Source organism: Empidonax traillii, unplaced genomic scaffold (genome assembly GCF_003031625.1).
Source record: "Empidonax traillii isolate 1590-97213 ecotype Southwest subspecies unplaced genomic scaffold, ASM303162v1 scaffold1:size7828297, whole genome shotgun sequence".
Lineage (NCBI taxonomy): Eukaryota > Metazoa > Chordata > Aves > Passeriformes > Tyrannidae > Empidonax > Empidonax traillii.
Genome location: NW_020955194.1, coordinates 5,934,794 through 5,962,117, shown reverse-complemented (window position 1 = coordinate 5,962,117; position 27,324 = coordinate 5,934,794). Strand labels below are relative to the sequence as shown.

The following is a 27,324-nucleotide window of genomic DNA, read 5'->3' as shown; positions in this document are numbered from 1 at the left end:
GCAACTTCTCCATTTCCTGGGCTGTTCCCTCTCCCCCCTGCCAGCACCTCTCTGCTGTCCCCCCAGCCTATGGATCCTGGTGCCCACCATCCTACACTGAAAGGATGTTTCTGTGTTTCCCTTCTCCCTTTCTCCTGGAAAGTTCTTATTTCTTCCCCCATCTCCATTCCCAGCTGCTCCTTTCTTTCATGCCTCATTCTACCCACCCTCTGTTTCCTTTAGCACTATTAGTCCTACTACTGTTATTACCATCACTGTCTAATGGTGGCCCTTATTTTTCCACTTCTTAATTCCTTCTCCCTCCCCTCCATTAGGCTCTCCCTATGCTTGAATTTCTGCTCCACTCCCTGGGACTCCATCCCACCCATTTTTTTATTTCCCTTCCCTCCCCCTTTCTGACCCTCCTAGAAGACCATCTGTTCTGCTGAAGCCCAGGTCAGAAACTACTCTCCTACTCTGAGAGTTAAAATAAGGCTTCATCCACAGGAAAATGAGAGGGTGAAGTTCCTCTTACTGAAGGTAAGAAGAAAATCTATTTTTCAGCACAGGTAAGAGAAGGAAACCTCAGGTTTTTTAATGTTCTGATTTATGAACAGGTCAAGGGTTGTGCCCAGCTGTGCTTGGACTTCTGGAAATGCCAGCAGCTGGATGCAGTACAGTGCTCAGCCTGCTGGTATGTCTTCATTTGTGATGCCAGTGCTGCTAACTCATTTTATTCAAACAAACAGTTGTTCCAAGGTCTTCCTCCTACTTTACAAAAACTGGGTTTTTGTGTTCCATTACTGTGAGTTTAATTGTTTTATTCCTAGTTTAAACACAGAACAACAGCTCCCTTTCCCAAAAAACATGGCTTTGCCAGATTCTGAGGTCGCTTTCCTTCAGTTTTTCAACAGTGTTCCTAAGTGCTGTTGCCATTCACTTGGGACAAAAATAGAATCCAGTGAGTCCTAATTTCTGAGGAAGGTCACTCGGACAAACTTTTGACCGTGAATTTGCTGCAGCATCAGTTTGTGTTGGTGTCACTTGAGAGCCCAACATGGAACTCAAAGCTTGAAAGCCACAGCCCCGTTACTACACATAGTTTATGAGCATGGGTTATCCACCCAGGACTCAGCCCTATAAAACATTCATTTCCAAACGGCATCAAGTAGATATTAGAATTGTAAAAGGTCAAGACATGACTGATAGAAACAGGAAAATGTGAATCTGGCAGAATTAGTCTGTTAAATTCAAAAAATACAGAAAGCAAATGTCCCATCACAACTGAAGTCTGTGATGATTTTAGAATTAGATTCTTTTCATAGTCACTGTGTGTAAGCAGTCTACTTCCAAGCATTAATATTCATTGAAAAAACTTGCTGTGTTTTGCTTACTACAGAACTGAAACTACTACGTAATGAAACTTGAGCAGCAGGCAAAAAAGCAAGCAACTCCCCCTTCTCCAAACAAACAAAAAATCCCTCAGGGACAGTCAGGGGATGGGAAAAGAGCTTTCTTCCATTGTAATGCAGAAGATGCATTTAGAGTTAATCACAGACCATACATTACCTCCCCTCCTCTACCTTTTCATTAAGCAGCTGTCTTCATCTTGTGCATTCTGCTGGTAGTTATGATAAGGATGAATAATTCCCATAACTCTCTTCCTCCCCAGATTAAATAATTTACAAGTTTGAAAAAGAGCCTCAAGTTTGCTGTGCGCTCCTCAACAGACAGGACAGGAATTCTTTCAGTACTCTTTACAGAAAACTGGCATTATCCATTCAAGGAGTGGAAGGAGCTCATAGTGCACTCCTCGCCCCTAGACAGCACTGCAGGCAGTTTCCTATCGCTCCCCTGGGCACCTGGCTGTCACTGGGATGAACATGCACAAAATTTAGATTAGCCACTGCTATTCACCTACATGGCACAATAAACAGTGATCTACTGCTGGTTTTACAGAAAACTGTAAAACCAGGAGCTGCTGTAACAAAGACTTAAACTGCTTGCAGGGTTCAGTTACAATATAAGCCCTGACAACAATTATCTGCTGTCTGAGCTAATGCAAATACACCTCATCGAAGGAACGGCTTAATACACTGACGAACACCACCAATAAACGACCACAGTACCCTAATCCTTCTTCTGGATTTTCTACCCTCTTCAGAAAACCAACAGTGAGCAAACATGAACTTACAAACTGGAAGCAGCTTCTGACGCTGGGCTCGATGTTGCTGCCCCCGAAGGAGGCCACTTCCCCCAGCTGCCGCGGGATCTGGATGGAGTCGTGCAGCAGCAGCCCCAGCCGGCGCTGGTCACAGAAGCCAGTGGAGCTTGCCACTTGCTTGAACAGGTCTGGAGGAAGGAAAAGGACCTCAGAGGTAAAGAATCACTACCAGGATGTGCCAAAGTTTGCATTGTTTCAAAGGCTCACAGGAACAGTCAACAGCCTTGGTGGACATGAATATAAGCATGCCTTTGCTTTGGCTGCTTCTCTTCCCAAAACCACTGTTGTTTTCCAATGAAATATGCAGTCTAGTGATAATGTTTAATAGTATTACTGGCTTGTATTGCACTTGGGAAGAAAGGTCATTCTAAGATAGCACCTGTGATATTATGGACGATAGAAGTTGTGACTCTGTAACACAACTAATCAGAAACAACCTTTGAGCCTCAGCACAGATGTTTTAAAAATATTTTTTAACAGTAAAATAATTTCATGCAACATAAAGCACCCTTTTCAACTCTTAGCAATCAATGTAAAACTCAGAGAATCCATTTCTCCTTTCGATGAGTTGAAATGATAAACAAGAGCTCCCAAATTTTTATATATCATAATCTTTTAAATCAAGAGAATTTCTAAAATAAAAGAAAAAAAAGTATAGTATGACAGAACCTGCCATCTACCAGGAATATTAATATCATATTAATTTTTCACTTCTGAAGTGAAATGTCACTTGAAGCCATGTTCTGTTAGTGCAGCATTCTGGAAAAGAATCCTTACAGGATAGAATTATTATCACTTCATAAGATCAATTTAATTTGGTGGGAATTATTTATACTATGTGTACATTGAGGAGCTTATAGAATTTATATTAAGAAGAAAAACCAGCTAGCATTAACTGAAATATTTATTTGGTAACATCTCTGTTGCCAATATATTGCCTGAATAAATTCTCCCTACTTTTCAAAAAATAGAAGAGTAAAAGAAGACTAGAATAAAATAATGCTCTTTTTTTGGAGCCACCTTAATATTTCACGCAACACTAGGGATGCAATTATAAAGGTGCTTCAGCGCTACTCAAGATAACTTTCCTAGTGCTACTTTGACACCTGTTTTCTTCCAAAGGAATAAAGGAAGGGATAGAGAAAGGATTATATTTTAATTACATGAATTTCACTCTTGCAAAGTCTAGTTTTATAAAAATAATTTTGGGACGAAACCTTCCATCACCTCTGCAAGCTTGAAGACTTGTGCTCTAACACAAGTAACTCTGCTCTGCTGCACAAATGAGGGAAAAAATTGTAAGGGCTGCAACTCATTGCATGCTTGCAGCAATACTAACAGCACTATGACCTCAGCATGGATGGCAAAGTCAGACCACAGCCTGACAGGCACAATTCCTTCCTCTCCCACAACTATTCAGCTTTTGATTTCTCCATCATTAAAACATTAAGTGTCCTATAACCTCGAGAAGGTTACAGGACACACAATAGGTTATGCATTACCATGCATATATACTGCAGGAGAATCTAAAATATGAATAAATGCTTTCCTTTATAACTTTGATAATCCTCAATGAAATATCATTTTGAAAAATACCTGTACTGAGTAATTTTCTTAAAAGATTTTCTGAATATTTTTTCACAACACCCACATAGAACATCTAGAAATCTAAACTGTGACATTCATTGTGATTGCCCTAAAATATGATCCAATTATACATAGTCACACATAGACTCTGTCTGTGTGTGGTACTGTCTCTTTTCTCTTTAGAGTTCTTCAGCTTTCATTAGTAGAGAATAAAAGATAACAATTGATGAAGAACTGCTATGGTATTGGGTCAAATGCTAAAGGTTCAGTTTTTTGTGGTTTTTTTAAATGCATGAATGAGTGATACTAGTTAATTTAGCAAGAAAGTTACTCTTGAGAATTACATTTATCAGTTCTTTTTTGGATCCTAGTCTCATTAATGAACTGATTCATTAGTCAGGTAAAAATAAGACTCCTAATGGAATTTTTTCAAGTATTTTGTCTATTAAAATATGCATAATTTGCACACCTTTAATTTATTTTTAATGGTAGCAACTATATTTAAACACAATGTACATAATAAGATTGATCACAAAGTGAAAAAACAGTTCAAAAAGTTAATATATTTGAAAATAGTGTAATGCAAGTGTCCTGTTGACATGCATTTTTGTGTATGAAGGTGTGCCAAACCAGTGGTCTCCAAAAACGGGTTCTTGTGCCCCAGTGAGTGTTCAAAACAATCCATTAGGTTGCAGTATGGAAATATATTTTGGTGCTATTAAATAGATCAAGTTAAAATTTTCAAAATAGTGTTTACTCAATCTTTATCACATTCTTTCTATTGTTTTATTTTTTGTATGTTTTATAATGCAGACAACATATTAATACACAGCTACATGTATATAATCTATAAATAGATATATATCTCATGCTCAAAAATGTTTTACTGGTAGGGGTGTGATCAAAAATGTTTGGAGACCACTGTGCTAAACTACTAAAAACTGAATAAATACTACTGAATAAATAACTTAAAATGTGGAACAAATTAACACACTTTGCATCTAGAATATCTAAAACAATGACTTCGTATGCTATTTAAATGTTTATGCAATAAATAAAAGGAGGAACAAAACAGGAATATAAACATGAGGTAAAACCAAAATAATTACATTGACTTACATCTATATTTATCTTCCAGGTGTGCTTTACAAAGGGATACAACACCAGTTTTGAAAGATAAGACACGGATCCTTCCTGTTCGACCCCTAATGGAAAAGAAACACTGGCTGATAATATGATCCATTCATACCACGATTTGTTTACTGTAACCAAGTTCACTGCAGTACCGTGTGCCTTCCTAAATTAAGTCCCACAGAGAACTATGTTGCAGAGCATGAGCTGGGCGGTTATTAGGTAAGCTAGAAACAAAATATAAAACATGGTTGTGGCTTCACAGGCATAGCTGAACTGGACTGTACTGTTGTATCCATTTCTACCAGAAATAATTGCTCATCCCCTTTGTTCGGACAAAAGTGAGTGAAGAGCCTTTACCCTATGCTTATTTGAACAGGCTTCTCTGTGAACTGCTGCTGAGCAATTCTCAGAGAAGATGCGGTTCCTGACAGAACAGCAAAGCAGCCCCTTTGCTAAAGACAACACAGCTTCACTTTCACTAGAAATGTGATGTAGCAGTCGTTTTTAGGAAGTCTTTGCTTATTGTCTGTCAGCCCTGCCCTGACTTGTTTGAAAAGGCAACAGGGAGCCAAGCACAAAAAGCAGCCTCTGCCAGCAGGATGCAGCGACAGAGACACTTGCAAGACATTCAGCTGAATGATGAGACTTGCCTAGAAATCATGGCAGGCAGGGAAGCATGGCAAGGCAGTTATGCCATTAACACCATAGTGTGGTTTCTGAGCTCCTCCTCACCGCACTCAAACATGTGCTGTGCAGCGCCATGGGCTGGAACACTCACTCCAGTCAGTCCCCTCTGCTGCCTCTGGTCAGCCTCCCCATCACAGTCAGTCTTGCCTTGTAACATGCTCACGCTACTACTTTTGTTTTTTAATGTGACTGTGAGAACAACATCCTCCTCTGAGCTGCAGGCAATGCAGCGACAAACCTTCACGTCTTCTCTCAGTCATCTGGTTTAACTCTATTTACTTCCAGTTGCTGGATTCGCCCCCAGACTTTTATTTCTGATGGCATTTCAAATTCGTAACATCTATTGCAAGCAAAGACATATACAAAATAGGAAGCTAGTGCCTAAATCCAACATATTTGAAGCAGAGCCTTATCAACAGCTTTGAAGCATCACCAGTCAGACCACCACTGGAAGTAAGATAAATCATATAGAGGCATGTCATGGTCATGCATCAGGCAGCACCATTCCACAAAGATGCAAGTTGTCTTTTTAATCCTGTGAAAGTGTTGTGGAGCCAGTGGTGCTCCTTTACCCACACATCTCCCCTGCAAATCCTATAAAAGGTGCAGACACAAACTGGTGGACAAAGCCAAATTTAGAATTTGCTACCTTTTACTAAAGAATCTTGCATTTTCCATCACGAATAAGCATTTGTTGTTTACCTATGCTTTCCACACTCTACTCCTCTTACTCGTCTCCCTCAAATCTTTTCCAAATTAATTATAATCTGTGCCCTGAGAAACTCCTCCTGATGAATACCAGGCTCATGCAAATTATACAAAGAAGAATGTAGAATGATGATTTCTCTGCAAGGCATATTAAATTGAAACTTGTATGAATCATGAGTTGTTCAGTTCACTCTCCTCTCCTCCCAAGTCAAACCAATAATTTAGCATGCTACTGCAAATGAGCATGAGTGACTGATCAATTAAAACAAATCCGAAACGAGCTGGATTTGCAGAGATGTGCCCATAATTAGATCAGTCATTGACTGTGAATTTGATTAATATCTTTACAAATGACAGTTTTCAATTATAAGAAAAGTAAAGATTCAGTACATTTAATTAAATGTCTCCGGTACTGCTATGCACTTCGGTTGATCTCTGCCTATTAAGTTTACAATGAAAACTAAACACGTGCAACCCCAAGGTCATCTCTCTTACCAGTGTAATTCAAACTTGAATTTAGGTAAAATAGCTACAAGCTTTCCTCATGCATAAAACACCTCTGTGTTTCACTGTGTCCTGCAATGTGCAGCTCCCTAGCACACCCAGAGAATTGCCTGGAGGCAGACAATTATAATTTCTAATGTTGTACTTGCAGTACAGTGCAACATGAAGAAAACCAGACTGGACATGGCAAAGCTAAACCGGACGGTTCAGCTTAGGAGCAGTCTGTGGAATGACCTTTAGTTACATCTCTGCTTCTGATGTGGTTGATACAGATTAACATCCCTAGCACATCTTTTTTGTTTTTCCCAAACTGTGTGTCTTCGTTTATACGTTATTTATGGTTGATGATAACTCAGGAGTGGATCAGAGCTCTGTGAAAGCCAAAGCAGATTAAAGAAATAAAACCTGGCTCTTAAATGAATATAGTCCCATTCTGCACTGGTACACTACAAGAAATATAATGTAATCTGGGTAATCCACTTCACAGGGTACTGCAGCTGCTACAGAGGATGCCAAAAACAACTTGGTGGTGATCCCACAGAAAAACAGGATCTGTACAAATCTGCATTTTTGTTTTTTGCAGGTGATCGCTGAAAATCCACTGCTCGATGGAACAACAATGTTATGCCACTTCAATATCATTCAAAATATCAATGGAAATACAGTAATTGTCCCATTTCTATAGGTAAATGTTTATTCTGCCAGTGATGAGCATGTCTGGCTGAAAGTGGCTAACAAAAACCTTAAAAGTGCAAACCATAGACTTTGAATGACTTTTTTTTCCACTTAATTCACCAAATAAAAATATAATGGCTTATTCTAAAATTAGGTTACAAATGTGTGTTGGAATTTGCCTATGCACTATGGGCAACATCATTAGCTCAATGAAAAGGAAAACCCATAAATTTTCTTCAGGTAAATTTAGTCTGTTGTATTTACACTTATGGGTACACTTCTTAAAATTGAATTTTGAATTAAGTATTTCTGAAATCTCCTGACTGCTAAGGGTTGTAAGCACATTAGATTAGAGATGAGCCTCTTCCATCTTTGAACAAGAATGACAGATTGAAAACTATAAAAAATTGACATATTTGAAAAGATTTAACACCAGAAGTACAGATGCATACAAGAGTTTATATGATGATGTTCATTCTGTTGCTTCTTGATAATTCTCTTGAACTTCTTCATCTAAATAAATTAAAAAGCCACACAAAGCCATGACCTACTGAGCACATGCAGTCACAGAACTGGCCTGAACACACAAATTGGTCCAAACATAGAAGCTTAAAAAGTTCTGTTTTCCAGCTCTCTCACTGTTTGGCTTAATAAATCTAGGATTGTAAGCCTAACCAAGGGCTGTATTGATTCAGCTAAATGCAGCCATTAAACCATTAGGCTTCTTAGGTTTATTAAACTTTCACTTCAACTACCCCTTTTTTTCAGCTCCAAGCCATCCCTTCCCCATTCCTGCTATCGGGAAAGCTCCCGAGCACCCCAAGTCCAGAGCACCCAAACATACGTGTCGTAGACATTCAGCAGCCAGTTGAGGCACATGTCCACACAAAGGGGAACGGTGACCAGGTTATTGTGCTCTTGTTCCAGTCGATCGTAAATGGTGGTCAAGCAGTTAATGATCTGCAGAATATCCATCGGCTGGTCATTTTGTTTGAGGTTGTGCTGGTCCAAGGCATCACATGCAGCAGACAGACTCAGGAGATCCACTGTTAGAATTAAAAAAATAAATCAAAACAAAGACTGAAGAGAAACAGTGGCTGTATTACCCAAAACGTAAATAGCACTCTTTACTTGGCTTACGTGCTGGGTCAAAGGAAGTTTTATGTCCTCTGAAAGTCATACAAGACTGGTTTCAAGACTCCTACAAATGCAGTGTTTATTCAGCTATGGTCTTAGAGACGAGCGTGTATCTGCTTCATTTTTAGCTGTAAAGTACCTAATAGGATCTTGGATCCTATGGAAATATTACACATAAATTACTATGTAAGTAAACATTATATATTTCATGCTTTATATTCCTACAGATAGACAGGCTAATATTTGATTACTGCATTCACCAAGCATGCTCTCAACACAGTACAGGTCATCGGCTTTCCTGAGATGTGCTATCCATTTCTTACATAAGTCCAAGGATTTTAACTGAACCAAACTCCACAAGGAATACACCAACAAATAACAACTGAACTGTGATTAACCTCTCTGTTTTTGCTCTGGTGAGAACAGAGAAAAGAAGGTTCCAGAAACATTAAATGGCCTGGTTTATTATTTCTTAATTAAATTTATCCATTTTTAATTCTGAAGAGTATTTAAAGTTGTAAATACCTTTATGACATTAAGTAAAACACATTTAAATATATAAGTCAACATACAACAGTTTTTTGTCACAGACATTTAAAAATTTGGTTTTTGTTCCAATTTAAGTCAGCAGCATTTTGAAAGTAGGATGTCCAAGGCAAAACAGCTCTTAACTCCTGCATACTAATATCACTAGCAGCATCACACTAAGGGGGACATAAAATTATGGGATGTTGGTTTACAAAGTAAAACAGGAATAAGAACAAAGAAAATCAGAAAAATGACAGATCTTAACACAGGTCTTCCTGCTGCCATATGAAAACCCTTTGCAACTCCTTGCAGTGGATTTCCAGAGTGTGAGCAATGGGGATGTTAAAGCCCAGATGCTGTTAATCCTGCTCATACCACGAGCAGTCACAAAGTGCAGTGTGATTCAATATGACCCAAGGGAGTAGCATCTGGTCCAAAATGAACTGCCCAAAATCATCCAGAAAATTCTTCACAGAACTGGAAAATAAACTGACCCAACTGCTAGACCATTTTTTCTTTCATTGGAATAAAAATGTGCTCCTTTAGTTCTGGTAAGCAACATCTTACTGTCAAAAAACCTCCATAATGTGCAGAAGCTAAATGCAGAACACCATACAGGAATTTTTTTAGAACTTGATCCTGCTTAAGGGCACATTTGCCAAATTCACACTTTAGTATCCTATTTTACCAAGGATGAAACTGCCCCTTTGATGTCCTAGTGGGAGATCAGAAACACCTTAGATGCCCACAGGGCTGCTTGGTTATGCTGCATGGACAGTATGCTGGGATTTCATAATTGCCAAAAGAATTTCAGGACTATACCTTTCATTGGAAATCAATAGGGACTTACTTCTGCTACTAAATCCCTTAAGCACTTCTGAAAATTTCATCCTCTGGGGCCTGACATACCTAGTGCTAGACTGAATAAGGAAAGCTTGGAATGCTATCCCTATTATTAAACTAAGAAATTTCACTTTGATTCTACGATTTTGTGAAGGGGTTTATTGAAATTTTAGCTTTTTTTCACATTAGCATAGAGATATTTATTAAAAGAAAGTATTTTGAAATATTATCTTTAATCTAGTAGCATACAAGGTATGTCTACTCTAAGGTCACTGTTATATCCCACAAAAGCATCAGATTCGTTTCTGACAGTCTGAGAAAGATGCTTTTCTTCTAAGAATTTATTAGTCGAATTGAAAATAGAGCACAGTCCTCTCAACACCTCTAACTCTGAGCTTTAGACTGAACTCTCAGTTCCTCTGAGACTACGAATCAACGGTAATTAAACGAACCCCTCAGGCATCTGAGTGACAGCTTAATTATATATGCAGCTACTGCTAAACATGGGTCATTCCACTTTGTGAAAGCTTTTCCCACTAATAAGCAGCATATTTTGAAAAGTCTTTCAGCCCACTCTTCATCAACCTCCTGTCCTATCCTGAAGTTAACAACACATGATCATCTCCTAACAAGCAGAAAGTGCTTGCCACTACGCTCTGCTTTAGGGAACCTCTTTTAAAGGAAAAACAAAGGCTCTGGTCTCAGCCACGTTAAGCTCCCCTGCATCTTTCCCACCAAGACTGAAGGAATGTGGAAGGGTCCTCTCCCAGAGGATGAAACTACACATTTCTTTCCTAAAAGCATATATGGAGGTCCCATGAAAGACCAGCTTTCAAAAGACAAGCTGCACAGTCAGATATGTATCGAAGAGATGACCATTTGGTGCCATTCAGTGATTTGAGGCGCCTTAATTGAAATAAACCATGCCACTTAATACTTTGCACTTTTTGTGGGTTGTCTGCTACTCTTTTATATTTAAATTCCCAAAACTGACTCCAAAATTTGTGTAAGCAGTGGCTTCTAGCTTATTTTGAAGTCCAAGACCTTTATATAAATACCTCTTTGGCCTCTAAGGCAATATAGAAAATGATAAGATGTTTTTAATAAGACATCAACCTGTAGCCAAACTGCAGGAAAAGGCTAAAAGACAACCCAGAATAAGTAACAAGCTGAAGGACAGAAGTGACAATTTACAGGCAGAAGAAAGTACACTGTGGAGGGTACAAGCTCAACTTAGAGAAAACTCAACATATGGCTGGTGATAAAAAGTATTAATGGTCTTCCCAGAACACAAATCATCTCCTCTGTAACCTGTTGCTGTTGGCTGATACAGTAAAAAAAAAAAAAAAAAAAGGCATTTAATCCAGCCTATATAAAATTAAAGGGAAAAAGACCCTTAACAGAAGTTCTTGGATATTTTCTTTTGCTGCATCTCCAAGAAAAGTTTGAAAATACATCTCATTTTATTGAGATCACAATGTTTTGATGTGGTTTGCACTCAAATATCAGATCTTTAAAAGTAGCAAAACAAGAAAGTCATCACGCTTTGATGTGCTTATCAAAGAAAAACATATATAAAAAAAAACCCTGGTGCAATAGTTACACCTGGCATGCTCACAATAATTTTGAAGGCTGGGATGATAAGAGTCACACACTAGATTCTTCTAAGGTAACAGAGTACACAAGCATTTATTTGTTAACGATTGCTATTTTCTATATTCTTCTCTAGGTTTAATATCCTAGTGTCTTAATGTTCATTGCGCTGATTTATGAACTGAAAATAACTCCGTTCTTTTCAAAAAAATGTTTCTATTCTTGTCACTGAGGAATAGGTTGAACCTTTATTTCTGCAGGCCTTCTACTGTGCTCGTATTTTTAGAGTGCTCCTCAGTAGACAAAACTGCTCTGCTTTCTATGAAGTTTGCAGAAAAGAATATATAAAATCCTACAATTTTAAAACTGAAATGAACAGAGCTGAAAGCTGCACCTACTGCAAGTGGGATTTTGGTTTTGCGTAGGTGTAGGAGCCCTGAAATCCAGCACTGTGCTCCAATTCTACTAGTGCCAAAATGCAGGAAAAGAATTTTGTAATGAGTTGAGTTTTTTTTTTTTTTAAACTAATTAAACTTAGTTCAGAAGCGACACTGAAATGATAGAATACACAAATACAATGATGGTGTCTCCAGGCAAAAATATTTGCAAGAACAAAGGCTGTTAACCAAATTCCTTAAATACTTCTCCTTAGATACAAGTATGAAGAATGTGCTAGAGTAATCAGTGTCAGCGCCACTGCATGTCTCTAAAAGCATCAATTCTCTGAAAATTTACCTAAGTGTAACCTCAAGAGATGAACTGACTGCAGCACATAATTACAATTCCACATGGCAAAGCCGTAGCAGGTTGACTGACCCTGGCTGGATGCCAGATACCCACCAAAGCCCTCTGTTACTCCCTTGCTCAGCTGGACAGGGGAGGAAAAACGCACCAAAAGGTTCATGGGTTGAGATAAGGACAGGGAGATATCACTCATCACTTACCGACACAGGCAAAACAGACCCGACTTGGGGGAATTAACTGAATTCATTACCAATCAAAGCAGACAGGATAACAAGAGATAAATCTTACATCTTAAAACACATCCCCCAACCCCTCCCTTCTTCCCAGGGTCAACTTCACTGTCAAATTCTCTACCTCCTCCCCTGCAGCAGTGCAGGGGAACAGCAGGAACAGGGAATGGGGGCTGTGTCAGTTCATCACGTTGTTTCTGCCACTGCTTCCCCCTCAGAGGGAGGTTCCTCACACTCTTCCCCTGCTCCAGTGAGGGGTCCCTCCCACAGGAGACAGTCCTCCATAAACTGCTCCAACGTGAGTCCTTCCTACAGGCCATAGGGGTTCATGAGAGCAAAGGCCTGCTTAACAAACTTAATTTCCTTTTAGGACAAGGTAACCCACCTAGTTGACCAAGCAAAAAGCACTTGGTGTAGTCTTTTAGGATTTCAGTAAAGCTTTTGATACTGTCTCTCAACATCCTTGTGGACAAAACGTCCAGCACACAGCTGGATAAACACATCATGTGGTGGGTGAGCAATTGGCTCACGGGTTAAGCATGGAGAGTGATTGTGAATGGTGGTCTGGTGACCTCCCCTAGTGGGGTTCTGCAGGTCTCCATTCCAGGGCCAAATGCTCTTTAACATCTTTATAAATTACTTCAGTGCAGGACTTGAAGGTATACTAAGCTTGTTGATGACACTAAATTGGGAGGAGCTACTGACTCCCTTGAAGGCATGGAGGCCCTGCAGAGAGACCTCAACAAAGTAGAGGGCTGAGCAATCAACCAACTGCATGATATTTAACACGGACAAGTGCTGGATTCTGTACCCAGGATGGGGCAACCCTGGATGTACATACAGAGAGGGAAATGAGAGGCTGGAGAGCAGTGTCATGGAAAGGGACCTGGGGGTTGAATATGATTCAGCAGTGCCCTGGCAGCCAGAAGGGCCAACCATGTCCTGGGGGCATCAGGCCAGCCAGTCGAGGGAGGGGATTGTCCTGCTCTGCTCTGCACTGGGGTGGCCTCACCTTGAATATTGTGTGCAGTTTTGGGCACTGCAATATAAGAAAGATATTAAACTCTTAGAGAGGATCTAAAGGAGGGCAACGAAGATGGTGAAGGGCCTGGAGGGGAACCTGTATGAGCAGTGGCTGAAAACAATTGGTCTGTTCAGCCTGGAGGAGACTGAGGGGAGATCTCATCGCAGTTACAACTTCCTCGCGATGGGAAGAGGAGGGGCAGGCACTGATCTCTTCTTTGTGGTGACCAGTGACAGGACCCAAGGGAATATAAAGCTGTGTCAGGGGAAATTTAGGTTGGGTATTATGAAAAGGTTTTTCATTCAGAGGGTGGCTGAGCACTGGAACAGGCTCCCCAGGGATGTGGTCACACTACCTAGTGGTAGCACCAGGCCTGCCAGATTTTAAGCAGCGTTTGGACAATGCTCTCAGGCACATGGTGTGATTCTTGGGGCTGTCCTATGTAGGGCCAAGAGTTGGACTTCAGTGATCCTTTCAGGTCCCTCCCAGCTCAGGATATTCTAAAATTCTAATACAAATAAAATGGAATGCAAAGTTTTGCACTGCCAGTCATAAAAATCTGTTACGAGTTACACTTCTGCACTGCTAGCTAGTGAAACTTGTAATTTCAAAAATTTTAGTTTCTTACTTCAGTGCTGCACTAATTATGAATATTTTTCACTGAATGTCACTCCAGTTTCCTTATACCAGGTTTCCACAGTAAGTGTGGCACAAGTGCTGTACCATGGAAAGATATCTCCATTTCTGATCATCATAATTCCTTCTTTGCCACTGCATTAACGTTGAAATCTTTCATTGTGTTACAAAAGTTTTCATCTATTTTCCATTTTTTCCTCTTTCTTTCCCTAATTTTTTAATACATTCAGAAATTAAGTCTGTTCTTTAGTGGAATTCACCCATGCTTATAAGCCTAAAAGTAAACATACACAAAAATACTGAGGTTTGACAAAGTTCCAGAAAGCATGTGAGCACAAATCCAAACTTGAGATAAATCAACAGTTGAGACATTTGCAACTGTGTCAGACATTTAACCCTGTAATTAAATGCCAGATAGTGAATGTTAAAATATTTTAATAATCCTCACAATTGGACTGCCTAATAAACTGCTTGTTTTGGCAACTGACTGGCTTATCAAGAAAACTCTAAGTAAATTATTTAGCTATCAAGTTACAATAAGCTGAAAAGGAAATGTAACTCTAGTGACAAGTAGAATACCATATGGCAGTTGGGAGAATTAAGGTGTTAGAACATGCACACCACTAATGTATAGCTGATGAGAGACTTCTCAACACAAACGAAAGCTGGGGAAAAATGAAGCTAAATGTTTATTGTGACGATCTCATTTAAAGGCAATAACCCCTCAGGGCTCAAGATTCAACTTAACAAACCATTAGCAGCTCCAGCTCCGGAGTGATTATTTCACTCAGGCTCTCAATGTTCCCAACACGCTACAATTGAGTTCCTTTTCACTGTAAGATTGTGGCTGACACAGGACATGGCTTCACTTCACTACTGAGCACAGTGAAAACACCTGGCTAAGAGTGTAAAGGTAAGAAATATGCAGGGGATGTTAACTTTTGTTTCTGATCCACTGCTCTGTCTAACAAGGGACAGGTCTGCATATCCCCAGCACTTTGGTTTTGTAAGGACCATACAAACTGAAGGCAGCAAAGACCCTTCAGGTTGGAGGTTTCCATGCACCAGACAGAGCAGGGGTATGTGTGGGAGCGCTTTTCTGCTTCTGAAAGCTGTGAATAAACTTGTGCATCAGTCATGAAGCCTTTGTAGCAGCGGGTGAGGCACAAACAGATTACTTACGGCAGAGGGCTTTCTGCAGCCTGCGGAGTTTCATGGCAGTCCTGTATGCCGAGAACCTGACGTTGTTCAGGTCAGCTGTTGGGGGGCAATATCAAAATAACAGATCAGCTTTACACCTTACAAATAACCAGACTCACAAAGACATTGCTAAGTTGAACCACAAGATTATACTTACTGGTTAAAAGAACAGAGGAAAAAGTTCGAAACTCTACGGAGCTAAAGCCCTCAAATCTTGACAATCAACCATCCAAAGAGAAAACACTAAATCCTAAAGTGTTACTTCCTTTCATTCAAAGGCACTGAACTTAAGTGCACTTGAAAGCACAACATCAGAGACTGCAGCCCTGTGTCTGAAAATGCCACAGAGCCTTTCACACCAAAGGCACTGTGAGGGAGATAAGACCCTGAAACTCCTCCTTGTCTGCCTAATGCACCAGCCAGACTGAGTGCAGGCAGCCCCAAGAGAAGAGCTCTACCCAGGAAAAAACAGGTGACTTTCAATTACTGATAGAAAAACAAACAAACAAACAACAACCCAAAAAAAAAACCAACCTTAAAAAAATTTCCAATTAAACCTTTGTGCTTTCTGCCTTAGCAGGCCCCAGCCATGCCCTGAGACGCAGAGCCTTCCTGGAGAGAAGCCAGCTCACCTAGCCAGGTGAGTTCTCAGTGAGTTCCCACCTGCCAAACAGCAGGGAGCTGGTGGGCTGGGGCAGCATTCCAGGGAATGGCACTCCACTAGGAATGCACTGTCTCGCATGACTTTTCCTAGAGCTGTCCTCATACACCTAACTAAATAAGAACATCAGCACAAGTCCCCACTGAATAGTTTAACCGTGACTTGCAAAACCTCCCAGGACACTGTGGGGACAAAGACACGCCAAACCAGAGCAGAGAAGCTATTTTCCCAGGGGCACTGTCAGCGGCTGCACTGGGAACCAAGGGGTGGGTAGGGGACAAGCTTGTGCACAGCCAACCCCACTGCTGGAAAACCAGCTGGCTGCTGGCATGCTCCTGGTCCTGTCACCTACCCAACTAATTCCTAGGCACGGACAGTCCTGTGCAGCCTAGGGATCAGGGATCATTCCCAAGGGATTGCTTGGCATCTTGTAATTTAAGGGTTTTCTAGCACAGAAATGCACTCACTGCTTGTGCCAGCCAGTTTCAGCACCCGACAACACTGCTGAGCGCATTTAGTTTACTGATGAAACCCATGGAGCCTAAGGAATTAATGATGGGAAACTGTTTAGAAAATTTTAACTACTATGTAAATATAAAAAGAACATCAGGAAAAAAAATGTAGTGGCTCAAAATAAAGGCCTGTTTAGCCCAATAAGCTGCCTCTAAGCCTGGCAAGCTCTTAGAGAAAGGATGAAAAACAGGGAAACACAAAACAGTTCCTTGCTGGCATATGAGCTGAGGTGCTATAAAGCTGTTTGAAATGTGGTAACTTGGGTATAACTATCCCAACATCATTTTTAATGCTGTACAGGAATAGGCAGCAAAGGGAATACAGTCTCAATTACATTAATTTTAATTAAGCTGTTCTGAATGAGCTATATGAGGTATGATAATTCAGTTCTGTATACCTTAATAAAAGCTGTGGAACATTTCTGAAACATGTCTTAGAGCAGAAAAGAAAGTTTCAGCTTTGTATATAATTTCTTTTTCTTTGCACAGCTTCATCCACTTTTTTAATGGGCAGTTCTCCAGCGTATTGCTCCTGCCAGCTCCCTCTCTATCACAGTCATCCTAACAGGTCTTTCTGTGGTATAGAATACAATAAGCAGTTTAAATAAAGCCACTTAATTTGTCTTAAAGAGAAATTAATAAAGCATTCTCTCACAAACATATCATGACTTCAGTTACATTTTGTACCCTTGCTGTAATTCTGCACTCGTATTCTGGAAAAGAATATTATGGCTAGCATTTGACAAAAATGAAGAAGCTTTCCCTAAATCTTCTCTGAGTATTCTGAAAAATGCTTATATATTTATTATTTACATTTTCAGAAATGTGAGTAAATAGATATGCATATTTCAGGCCTCAATCAGGGCAGAAAGCACAATCCATGAAGACATTTAATCCTGGAAGTGCTACAGTTTACATCTATTTTCCTGTATATGTAATACACACTGAATTTATTATCAACCTTAACGACATAGCTGCCAAGAAGCATCTGCTCTAAATGACAAAGCAGCAATGTCAGGAGCTCAATTTGGAACTCTCATCTCAGGTTTTGGGAAAGTAGCAGCAATGCCGATCTTCTGGCTCTGCATGTCCAGGCCAAGCACAGTTGCCACACACCTCCACTCCCACCTTCGCTGCTGTTACCAGGATCAGCCTGTGCCCACTTACTGTCCCCATGTCAACTGCTCACCTCTGCCTTCCTTATGCCACCACCCCCATGCTCCTGATGGACAGCTCTCTTACCAAGGGGTGACAGTCACTTAAGGTCACTGGATCTTAACGATTTCACTCTTCCACTCCTTTTGCCTACAAAACTGCCAGTGGTGTCTTTCCTCCCCTGGAGCTACTGGTGAACAAATGTGCTGCTCTGTGTAGCAACGAAGGAAGCCCAAGCCCTTCCTAATTGGGTTCAAAACACTTCCCTTGCTGATGTGACCCCATTTAAATGAATCACAGAACATAAGACTGTTAGGGAATGAGACTTGGACACTGGGCTGAGGAGTACTGGATGTAATGTCACCCCTAACAGTGAGGGAGGGGACCTCAAGTGAAGCAGCAAAAGGCACTGACTGGTCACATGCCAGCTGCTCCAGCTTGGAACAAGGAGGCTCAAGCAGCAGCAACCTTCAAAATGCCCATGGAAATACCAGTAGTTCCTCCTTCTGTGTGTTCTTGGTGTTTTTTTTTCCTTCCTGGGTCCTAAGGGAAAATGATGCTATCTCCACTCCCAAACAGCCCACTAAAAGAGTAAGGACTAAGCCTTGGTTCCAAAGCTTTTATCATCTTGGAGCAGGCTGGGGAGCTCAGTCTACCACACAAGTTTTCCTCCAGCCCTTTCCCTCCCACTCCTAGAAAGTATGCACCGCCTTGTCGTCTGAACAGGGTGGTCAGAGGGCTGAAACGCCCTTGGTGCATTGGGAAACTTTTCCAAGCTGTTTAACAATACTCCCTCTCCTCACTGCTCAGAAGATAACTTTCAAGCTTCGAACAAAAAAAATATAAATGCTCAAGAGCAGAATCTGTTTACGGTCTGAAACAAAGATGCAGTGGAAGAGTTCCTGGGGCCCCTGGAAAGGAACAGTCAGAGGAAAGGATGGTAAGACAGTATTTGGTGACATATTTACATGCCCCAGATTTAATGAAGGGGACTTCAGACTGTGGATAGGAATAACACAAATCAGAAATATTCATAGAATCATAGAATCAGCCGGGTTGGAAAGGACCTCTGAGATCATCAAGTCCAACCCTTGATCCACTACGGCTGTGGTTACTAGACCATGGCACTCAGTGCCACATCCAGTCTCATCTTATTAGGGAAAGATGATCAGATTGTCAAATTCTAACCTTTTTTTGCATAATTCTGCACATTGAGAAATCTCAAAATATAATGTTCTATTTCTACAGTATTCTAGAAACGCCTGCAATTTCACATACCAGATCCTTTTACTACTGGATAATCAGGTAAAAAGCCCACTCATTTGAGAAGTGATTAATGATTTGAATCACCTGCTAGAATATCCCACTGACTACTGACCTAACATCAACAAATAAGAACTTTAGGTTTGGGGGTTTTTTTAAGTCCTCTCATGCCAAATTCCAGATTTTACATTTGTTTTTATTCTTAAGGAGTCACACCTATCACCCAGACAACAGGCTTTAAGTATGGTGTTATAACTCAACTGCTTTCCAGGGTAGTTCTTAAACAGACTAACCCCCCTACAGCTGCTGCAGCTGCTGAGAGTGTTGAGTGACTGGGATGTTCCATTTGATAATGTACTGTCCCCTACAACAGAGTAATCTCCTTGGGTGTTTAAAAACTCTGGCATGGACCAGAGTACCTCCCATCAAAGGCTGGTCACATAATTTGTATCTCTCTGTAAGGTAATTTGAAGGCATCTCAGAAAGTCCTTTTTACTTTAAAGAGGATTCCTTGCTTATATTATTGTCAATATTATTATAATTGCTTTTTCAATTAATGAGGACAAAATATAGACATTTCACTTGATTTTATGGGCAGCAATATTCTCACTGTCTGGACACCATCTAACTGAAATGAGTAGCTTACATGCTTCAGGTGATAAGAGTAAAATTCAGCAAGTTAACAACTAAGTTCTTTCAAAGAAATTAGATGTCATCAGATCAAATCCTCATCTTCATTTGATAAGGTTTACAGACTTCTGAAGGTTTTATTACTCTCAACTGCAAGGAAAGAAAATGTGTCCTGAACGGACCATAATTCCACTACCAGCCACTAAGCTTTCACGTTTCATCAGACATTAACAGCACTCTTCACTTTTCAAGAAGCTTCATCTCACATTGTTTCAATACAGCTGAAATTCCCTGACAGGCTGATAAGAACGCTGGTTTCCTCCTGCTGCCCAAAACCTGTACCTAAATCTTTTAATGATGCCCTACAGTGACATATATTGCCTCTTTAGGAATTGTAATTTTAAAATGCAAATGAGACAAATGCACAAAAGAAGGAAATTAATCAAGTAACACTGCTTAATATCAGTTGAGTCTCGGCCATTGACTTTTATTATAACAATAATTAATGCTATCATCTCCACTGCTTTGACAATAAATAACAGCAAACTGTTATTATACGTACAGCTTAACCACTCTGCATGAAACAACACAGCATGTTGTACCAGACCTGTGCCACTGAGTGAAAAAGCCAATAGTGTCCCTACAAATTAGCAAGTGGGAGGAACTCAGGACACCACAATGTTTCTGATTGCATCTAGGCCCAGTGGCTGAACAGCTCAGCATGTGCCAGCATGCCTGTAACCAGACCAACTAACATGTAATGTCTTTTCTTCAGCCAGCAAACCCAAATGTGTAAGAAAGGATATGATGTACACCTGGGTTACACCACGTTATGGGGTTGGGATATGAGCGGAGTTTTCAGTCAGAAAAGTCAGAAACGCTTCATACACGCTAGAGGAGAAGCAGTCATGCTGGAAAATCCTAAAATAAATAAATTTCACTGCTAATACACCTATGCTTTCATTTTCAAGGGATGTAAGCTTAACTTCTACCAGTTAAGTTCTACTTCTCTGCCATATGTTTATTGTCTGTTACATGATGCTGATAGGATGCAATCACACAGTTAGAAAGACGACCTGCTCTAGGTCTGATTACTGTCCAAGGCTGACAGAACCCAACCAATCCTATTTTCTGAAATGAGCTTGAAAAGGACATTAGTGAATAAGCAACCTTTAAAGAAAGGCCATATGTACCATCTCACTGGATTTCAGTAGAAATCAGATGACTGATGTATGCAATAGGCAAGGGTCTTACTAGCACAAACACAGAAAACAATTAGATGAATTTGAATAAAACCTCAGAGTAAAGACACGATTTAGAAGTTGCTAATAAAAACTGTAATGACAGCAAGGGGCAGCATTTCAAAAGGACAAATAAAATAGACAAACCAAAAAGGATGATGTTTATCCATCTTGGTCACTGGGAGTCAGAAGCTCATATTGCTGTACAAGAGTGGCCAGCCACAAGATCAACATATCAGCTGCTTCCAGAAGCCCAGAGGAGGCTCAGAGGTACCTTCCAGCATTCTCCCACCTTGTGTTAAGCAACTCTGACATTTCTTTCACATAATCCACAGAGAACTGCCCCCCCAACCCTCCAAATTAAATGGAGAGCTGTCACCAGTGCACTGCGCCCTGCAAGGTCGAGGGTGGTGGTTTTCACCCTCATGTCTTGCCTCGGTGAATTAGGATTGATAAGCAGATGCACACAGCAACATTTCTGACTGCACCCTGCCACTGCAATTACTGTCCAGGGTGACACTAATGCACCTTGAGGAGACTCGTACTGACATGACATGGAAGGCTGGAGGAGGGGGACACTCACAGTATGGCAAGGCAGACCAAGTCCTCCTCGGCCACCGCAGCAAAGGTAGTCATTTTCAGTTTAAAGGCAAAATACCACTGTTCTGAGCTAAGGTGCCTGACATTGAACGTTCACTCTCAGTAGACAATCTGAAAAAAAATTAAGCAACTCCAGAACACTTTCATTCCTGCTCTTCCCATCTCTCTCCTCATGCAAAGGCCCTTGCCTTCCAAGACAGTGAAATAACACAAATTATCTTTTCGGTGATGCCCTGCAGTCACCACGAGGATGAGAAAATTTGTAAGGGGATTGTAAAAGAATGGTGTAAAAACAGTAGATCTGCTGCAGAGGAACTACCTTTGGAAAGAAAAGCAGCTGGAGCAGTTCTCAGTACTTGGAAGATTTTCAGAGGGAAGTTAGAAGAAAATGGGAGTGGCTCATAAAGGTGTAAATACAAACCAGGGGATGTCTGTCAGCCTCTGAACCTCTGAGACTCACCAGTTTTCATTACCTTTCCTATCTCAGCATTTATTATTTCTCTGTTTTTGTAATTCGTATGATTCCTTATTTAATCTATACCAACATCTACTACCTGTTGCCACTTTGACTAGACATTAAACAACAATTAAGTAATTCAATATAGACTTTTTTTTAATGTAACTTTAAGTAGCCATAACTTTAAATGAAGAGTGAAAATTGTCCACCTTGAGCAAGGAGTAGATGCTTCATTAAAACTGATAAAATGCTACATTGTTTTAAATAATAAAGAGCAGTCAAGAACAAGCATTTTTGTATCTTATAAGGAAAAGCTTCTGTTAAAAAGAACAGCCAGTTGGAAATTTTTGATACACATATTAAATGTCAAATGAAGTATTTCACAGTTATTACGGGTATCTTTATAACCAGCCATGTTTCAGCAAAGGAACTCAAAGAGAACTCGAGAATACTTCCTTCATGGGCAGATTATTTTACAATTTCTTCCTATGGGTTCTTCCTGCAGTCTCTGATGCAGTTCTATTGAAGACAGGATACAGGACTTCCTCAACTGACCATCTGATCAGACAAAAGTGTACAAAGCACATTCCTACCTTCTTTTATTAGTACCAAATAATGCTCCCACGTAATTTAGCTTCATTTTTATAAGTACCCAAATCACTAAAGACACTACCGTATGACACTTGAAATTCATCTATTTTAGCAAAATATAATGCAGCAATTTGTAGGTGTGAGAACTGGATATATGAAGATTAAAACGAATGTTACTCCTCTTTGTTAGAGAAGTGTCTCTTGCATCTCAAAGACATAGGCACACAAGAAACGTTACCTTGTGCCAGGATGCACCTTCCTCATTCACTAAAAAAAAATTAGGCTTTTAGTAATTTGTAAGGCTTTAAATTAGACATAAGCATCCCCTAGCAAATTATAAAATACTGGCATGTATAGAGAGCTACATCACATAGCACAATTATTCCCTACAGGCTAAGTGTAGGAGTTGGAAAATGGAAATGAAAACTCTTGACAGCATTGATGTACTTAGTCTCACTTTTTTACATTTACCCAGATTGCAGAATTCATGTTTTCTACCAGATTTTTAAAATGCATACATACTAAGCTCTTTACTAGCTTGTTCATATGAATGAAAAGCAAAATTTGGATCCTAATGTGGGGTAAAATAATAGGAACTAATGAGTATGCAATACAAAATCGACTTTAATAACATCTTCTCAGATAATATATTACTGAACAGTCTGAAAAGACTTCAAACATCCCATTATTACCGTTTTGACCTGAGGCAAAGCAAAGCACTGAAAATACATCAAGGGTTCTGCTCAAGGACTAAACGGGTTATACTTGTATTATACAGTTTGTGTGAGAGTTAGGCAATGATGATTACATCAAGTTCCAAAATAAAATAAAATAAATCAGTAGGTTATTCAGTAGCACTTTCATCAAAGCTTCACCCATGTGGCACTGCACAAAGAATCACCTCGTCTAATCTGTTTTGTACACATATATGGACACCTCAGTTTACTCAGAAAAATACACATTATTCATCCTTTGCTAAAATCAGTGTTGCTTCCATATTAATCAGTATTTGGTCTCAGCTCCAAAGGAAATAAAACTAGCCAGATAGATGACTGCTTTTTTGGACGTTTCTAGCTCCCGAAAAGGAAAATAGTAGGAGAAAAAAAAACCTCACAAGTAAGTAAGAAAAAGAAACAAAATCTGCCTGAACATGTTCCTTCTTTATGCAGTAAGAAATAAGGCTATCTTAAACTCCTGACATTTGGGTGGTACTCACAATAATAAAACCCAGTTAAAGTAAATGCAAACTGACTTCAGCAGTCACACATCTTCTGAACTGCTGACCTGAATCCATCAGGACACTTTTCTCCCTTATTACCTTTTCACTTCTTGATATTCAAGAGTACTCTAGCTGAACCAGGGAACTAACACAAGAAAAGCAGTTGCAACAGGACTTTGGGTCTGACCAACAACAGTATCAGAAATATCACGCAATCCCTGGATCAAAGGCGGCTGCAGAGTCAGAGTGCAGTTCAATTAACAAGCAACTGTTTGAAGACCTACCTGTATTAAAGGGATGTCTGCATGTGCTATTACTGCTTGTCCTGAAACTTTTAAACCACTCACTTTAAGAGCAGAAATAGAAAGGAGACAAGCAGGGCAATACATTATAATTAAATGGCAAGTCAATACTTGTCTTCTTTTGCATTTGGTTGGCCTGATCTTATACATCGTATATCCCCTTTTGGCATACAGAGCTATATTCTGGTTAATTTTTAAACAAACTGCTGCCACACTGCTAATGCTATAAGGAAAAAAAACAATCTTCACACTGTCTCGTTTCATTTTATCATATCAGTTTTCTAAAGTATTTTTAGTATGCCTTCAACTGCAGAGCACCACAGAGATACCTGAGTTAGCTTGAAATAGATTACACTGGTATAATTAGACTGTTTTCAGCAGCTAAACTAGAGTTAAGCAGGTGAAATTTAAGCTATTTTTCACCATGGTAAATAAGCCTACACTGAATGCTAGATTTGACTGTCCCAGCGCTCACACTGGCTTGTTCAAAGCCAGTTTATATCCATTTGCTGTACAGACGTAACTCTCTTTACGAATGCAGCGTATTCACTGATATTTCTTTCACTGAAATGGCTTAATTTTTATTATATCCTCCATTATTTATTAGCAGAACCATTAAAAGCAAAGGGTTAGCTATTAAATGGTCTGCCAAGCAGCCTAAACTAGAGCATAGATTAACCTATTTTATCTTATGGATGTGCTTCTGTTAATAAAATCCAAAGCTGCTAAAATATGGAAAAAAACCCCTCCACCAGAGAGGCACATCTGAAGTCATAATAAGCATGCAATTTGGGTATTCAAAATGACATCATGACAGCTGCTATGCCTTCTAAGTATTGAAAGTGCTTTAAAAATAAAGCAGTGGTAACAGAATTTGGCAAATTGCTTCAATTGGCTTCCCACCATCCAAAAGTCAACATTAACATCAGCTTGGTTTGATTTTTTTCATCTGCCTTTTGTAAAGCATATTAGACAGTGAAAAGATTCAGGATTTTTTTTTTTTTTAAATTTCTGTCCCAGTCTTTCAGTAAGAGTTTGCAACAATACACCCAAATTACTTCGTAAATCCAGTGCACACTCCTAACGTGCCAATTGAAATACAATCTTTTTCTACTGCATGTTTGAAATGTGTTACTATGCCTCACATATTCCCCTTGCAGAAAACTTTAACCTTGATAAACACACCATCTTTCTCTGCCAGTTAATTTCAGTTTATTTCTTCCGGAAAAAAATCTTTGCCCTAACAATTCATCCAACTGAGAAAAATCCCCCACCGAACATCTGGTAGAGATGTCTTACCTAATGACTGGTAAAGCTCAGTCATCTTAGGATGATCCCAGCAGGTCGTTTGCGTCTCATGGCTACAATACAAAACATGAAAGTTAGTAAAATAAAATTTCTCTCTCCGTCTCACAGCAAGTGATGCAGGTTGCACATCAGAGCACGGTGCCAGAGCACTACCCACATCCTGGGCTGCTCCAGCGGGGGTTCTCAGCAGCAGCAAGCATGTCTTCTTTCAACATGAGGCACTAACTCAGAGCACTTTAGTGAGGCAAGGGCTCATGAAACAAAATTAAAAGGAGTGCTAATATTAAAAAAACAGCAAGTATTCAGACATGTCAATGTTTTGAGGAATTTGTAAGCACAGAGATCAGTTCTAAAGAACTCTTTGTTTTTTACAGGTCATTCTCTGGTTGCTCCAAACTAGAGGACAGACATTTGAAAGGGCTTCATTCTTAAAGCATTTAAGGGAACTCTGACTAGATACTCAGATGCATGGCATTTTTGATCTGCTTTCCCCTACACACTCTCTCAGTGATTTCCCATGTGAAAAGTAAGAGTTATCCAAAGCAGCAAAACTCCAGTCTTTCCTTTCACTCCAGTCACCTGCACTGAAATCACTATGCAACAGCCAACTGATCCACCACCAGCTCACACCATTTCTCAGGCCAGCGCCTCACACCCTGTATTGACAGTCTCTTTTGGCAAAGACTCTTGGCTGCTTCCCTTTTTCCCTGGGACTCCCAGGCCCTTTCCCTCGCCCCAGAGGTCCCTGTGCAGTGTCAGGCGGCAGAGCTGTTGGGAAGCCAGGGGAAAGCTAAAGCGGGTTATGAAACGCTGCAGTATGACTAGAATGTAAATTGGACAGTCTCTGCATTGAGGGGAGCAGCCTCCAGCTTTGCAACACAACATGTTGCCGAAAGACAGGCAGCGTGAGAAAACCAACAGAATTAAGCCTTAGTGAGTGGAGTAGCAACTCATGTCTCCTAAGGTTATACTTTTTATGAATTTGTTTTTTAATGACAGCACAGCTAATATGATTATCTTTCTATTAACATATAAGTCTTGCTTATCTATCCTGTAGCCTATAAAGTCCTGTTCACGCAGAATTCAGCCACATTAAAAGATAACCAGGAGTCTTCATTTAAAAAAAAATTCGGAATGAGTATGTAGCATACAGTTGCTAGCAGACACATTGGTCATTTCTGTACTTAAAAGCACTGGGGTTTCAACACACACACATCATTTGTGAGAAAATATGCAGGAGAGCAGGACCTGACCCACAGAGCTCCTGGAGCCCACACCTCCCAGCTCCAAGAGATTAAACCACCACCCAGCAGCACCTGCACACCTAACTGTGCCCTGGAACACTGACAAGGCTGTTTTAGAGAACAAACGTTCCTCGAGTTCTAATTTTGAGGCACTGATGTTCCCAAGTGCACATTTATCCTTTACAGGCTAAGAAGAGGTACAACTTCCAATGAATCACTTCAACACCACCCCTACTCATGGAAAAAAGAAAATCGTGACATGTTTTCTTAGCGTGATTTAATTTTGGCCTTAAAAGACAGGCTATTTATTTGATCCATGCGAATACTTTACTGCCCCAGTAACCTCTATATGTTCAGCAGCTTACTATATATATTTCCAGATTTTCCTCTGTAACTGCAAGGAAGAATGAAAGGGATAACAAGCACTAAGAAGAAGGAAAAAAACGCTGCCATAGCGCTGCCCTACTTGAGCGCAGGCTTTTAAACAAGTCCTGTCTCATCAATCTCAGCATTCCCACCCCTTCCCAATTCCTGCAGTGGCTGAAGGCAGTGAAAGAGGGAGGAGGACACCAGAAGAGTAAAAGCAGTCTTGTTCTTTGCTCTGTTAAAAATGAGTCCTGTGAAGGGAGGTGGCTGCAGTTGCATTCAGAGATCTCAGCCTGGTCTGGGTTTGTTTTTTGTTTTTGGTGGTTTTTTTTGTTGTGTTCT

At 40.1% G+C, this 27,324-nt stretch overlaps 1 protein-coding gene across 14 annotated transcripts in view; it reads right to left on the bottom strand.

Annotated features, from left to right (window-relative positions):
- DMD (dystrophin) overlaps positions 1-27,324 on the bottom strand; it is a 996,724-nt gene that overhangs the window by 48,887 nt on the left and 920,513 nt on the right. For all 14 annotated transcript variants that reach the window (XM_027888128.1, XM_027889056.1, XM_027888040.1 and 11 more), the window contains 5 exons: positions 25,364-25,425; positions 15,416-15,490; positions 8,343-8,544; positions 4,910-4,995; positions 2,174-2,331 (listed from right to left, as the gene is read on the bottom strand). In XM_027888128.1, coding sequence (XP_027743929.1) covers positions 2,174-2,331; positions 4,910-4,995; positions 8,343-8,544; positions 15,416-15,490; positions 25,364-25,425 — 583 coding nt within the window. The remainder of the gene's footprint in view (positions 1-2,173; positions 2,332-4,909; positions 4,996-8,342; positions 8,545-15,415; positions 15,491-25,363; positions 25,426-27,324) is intronic.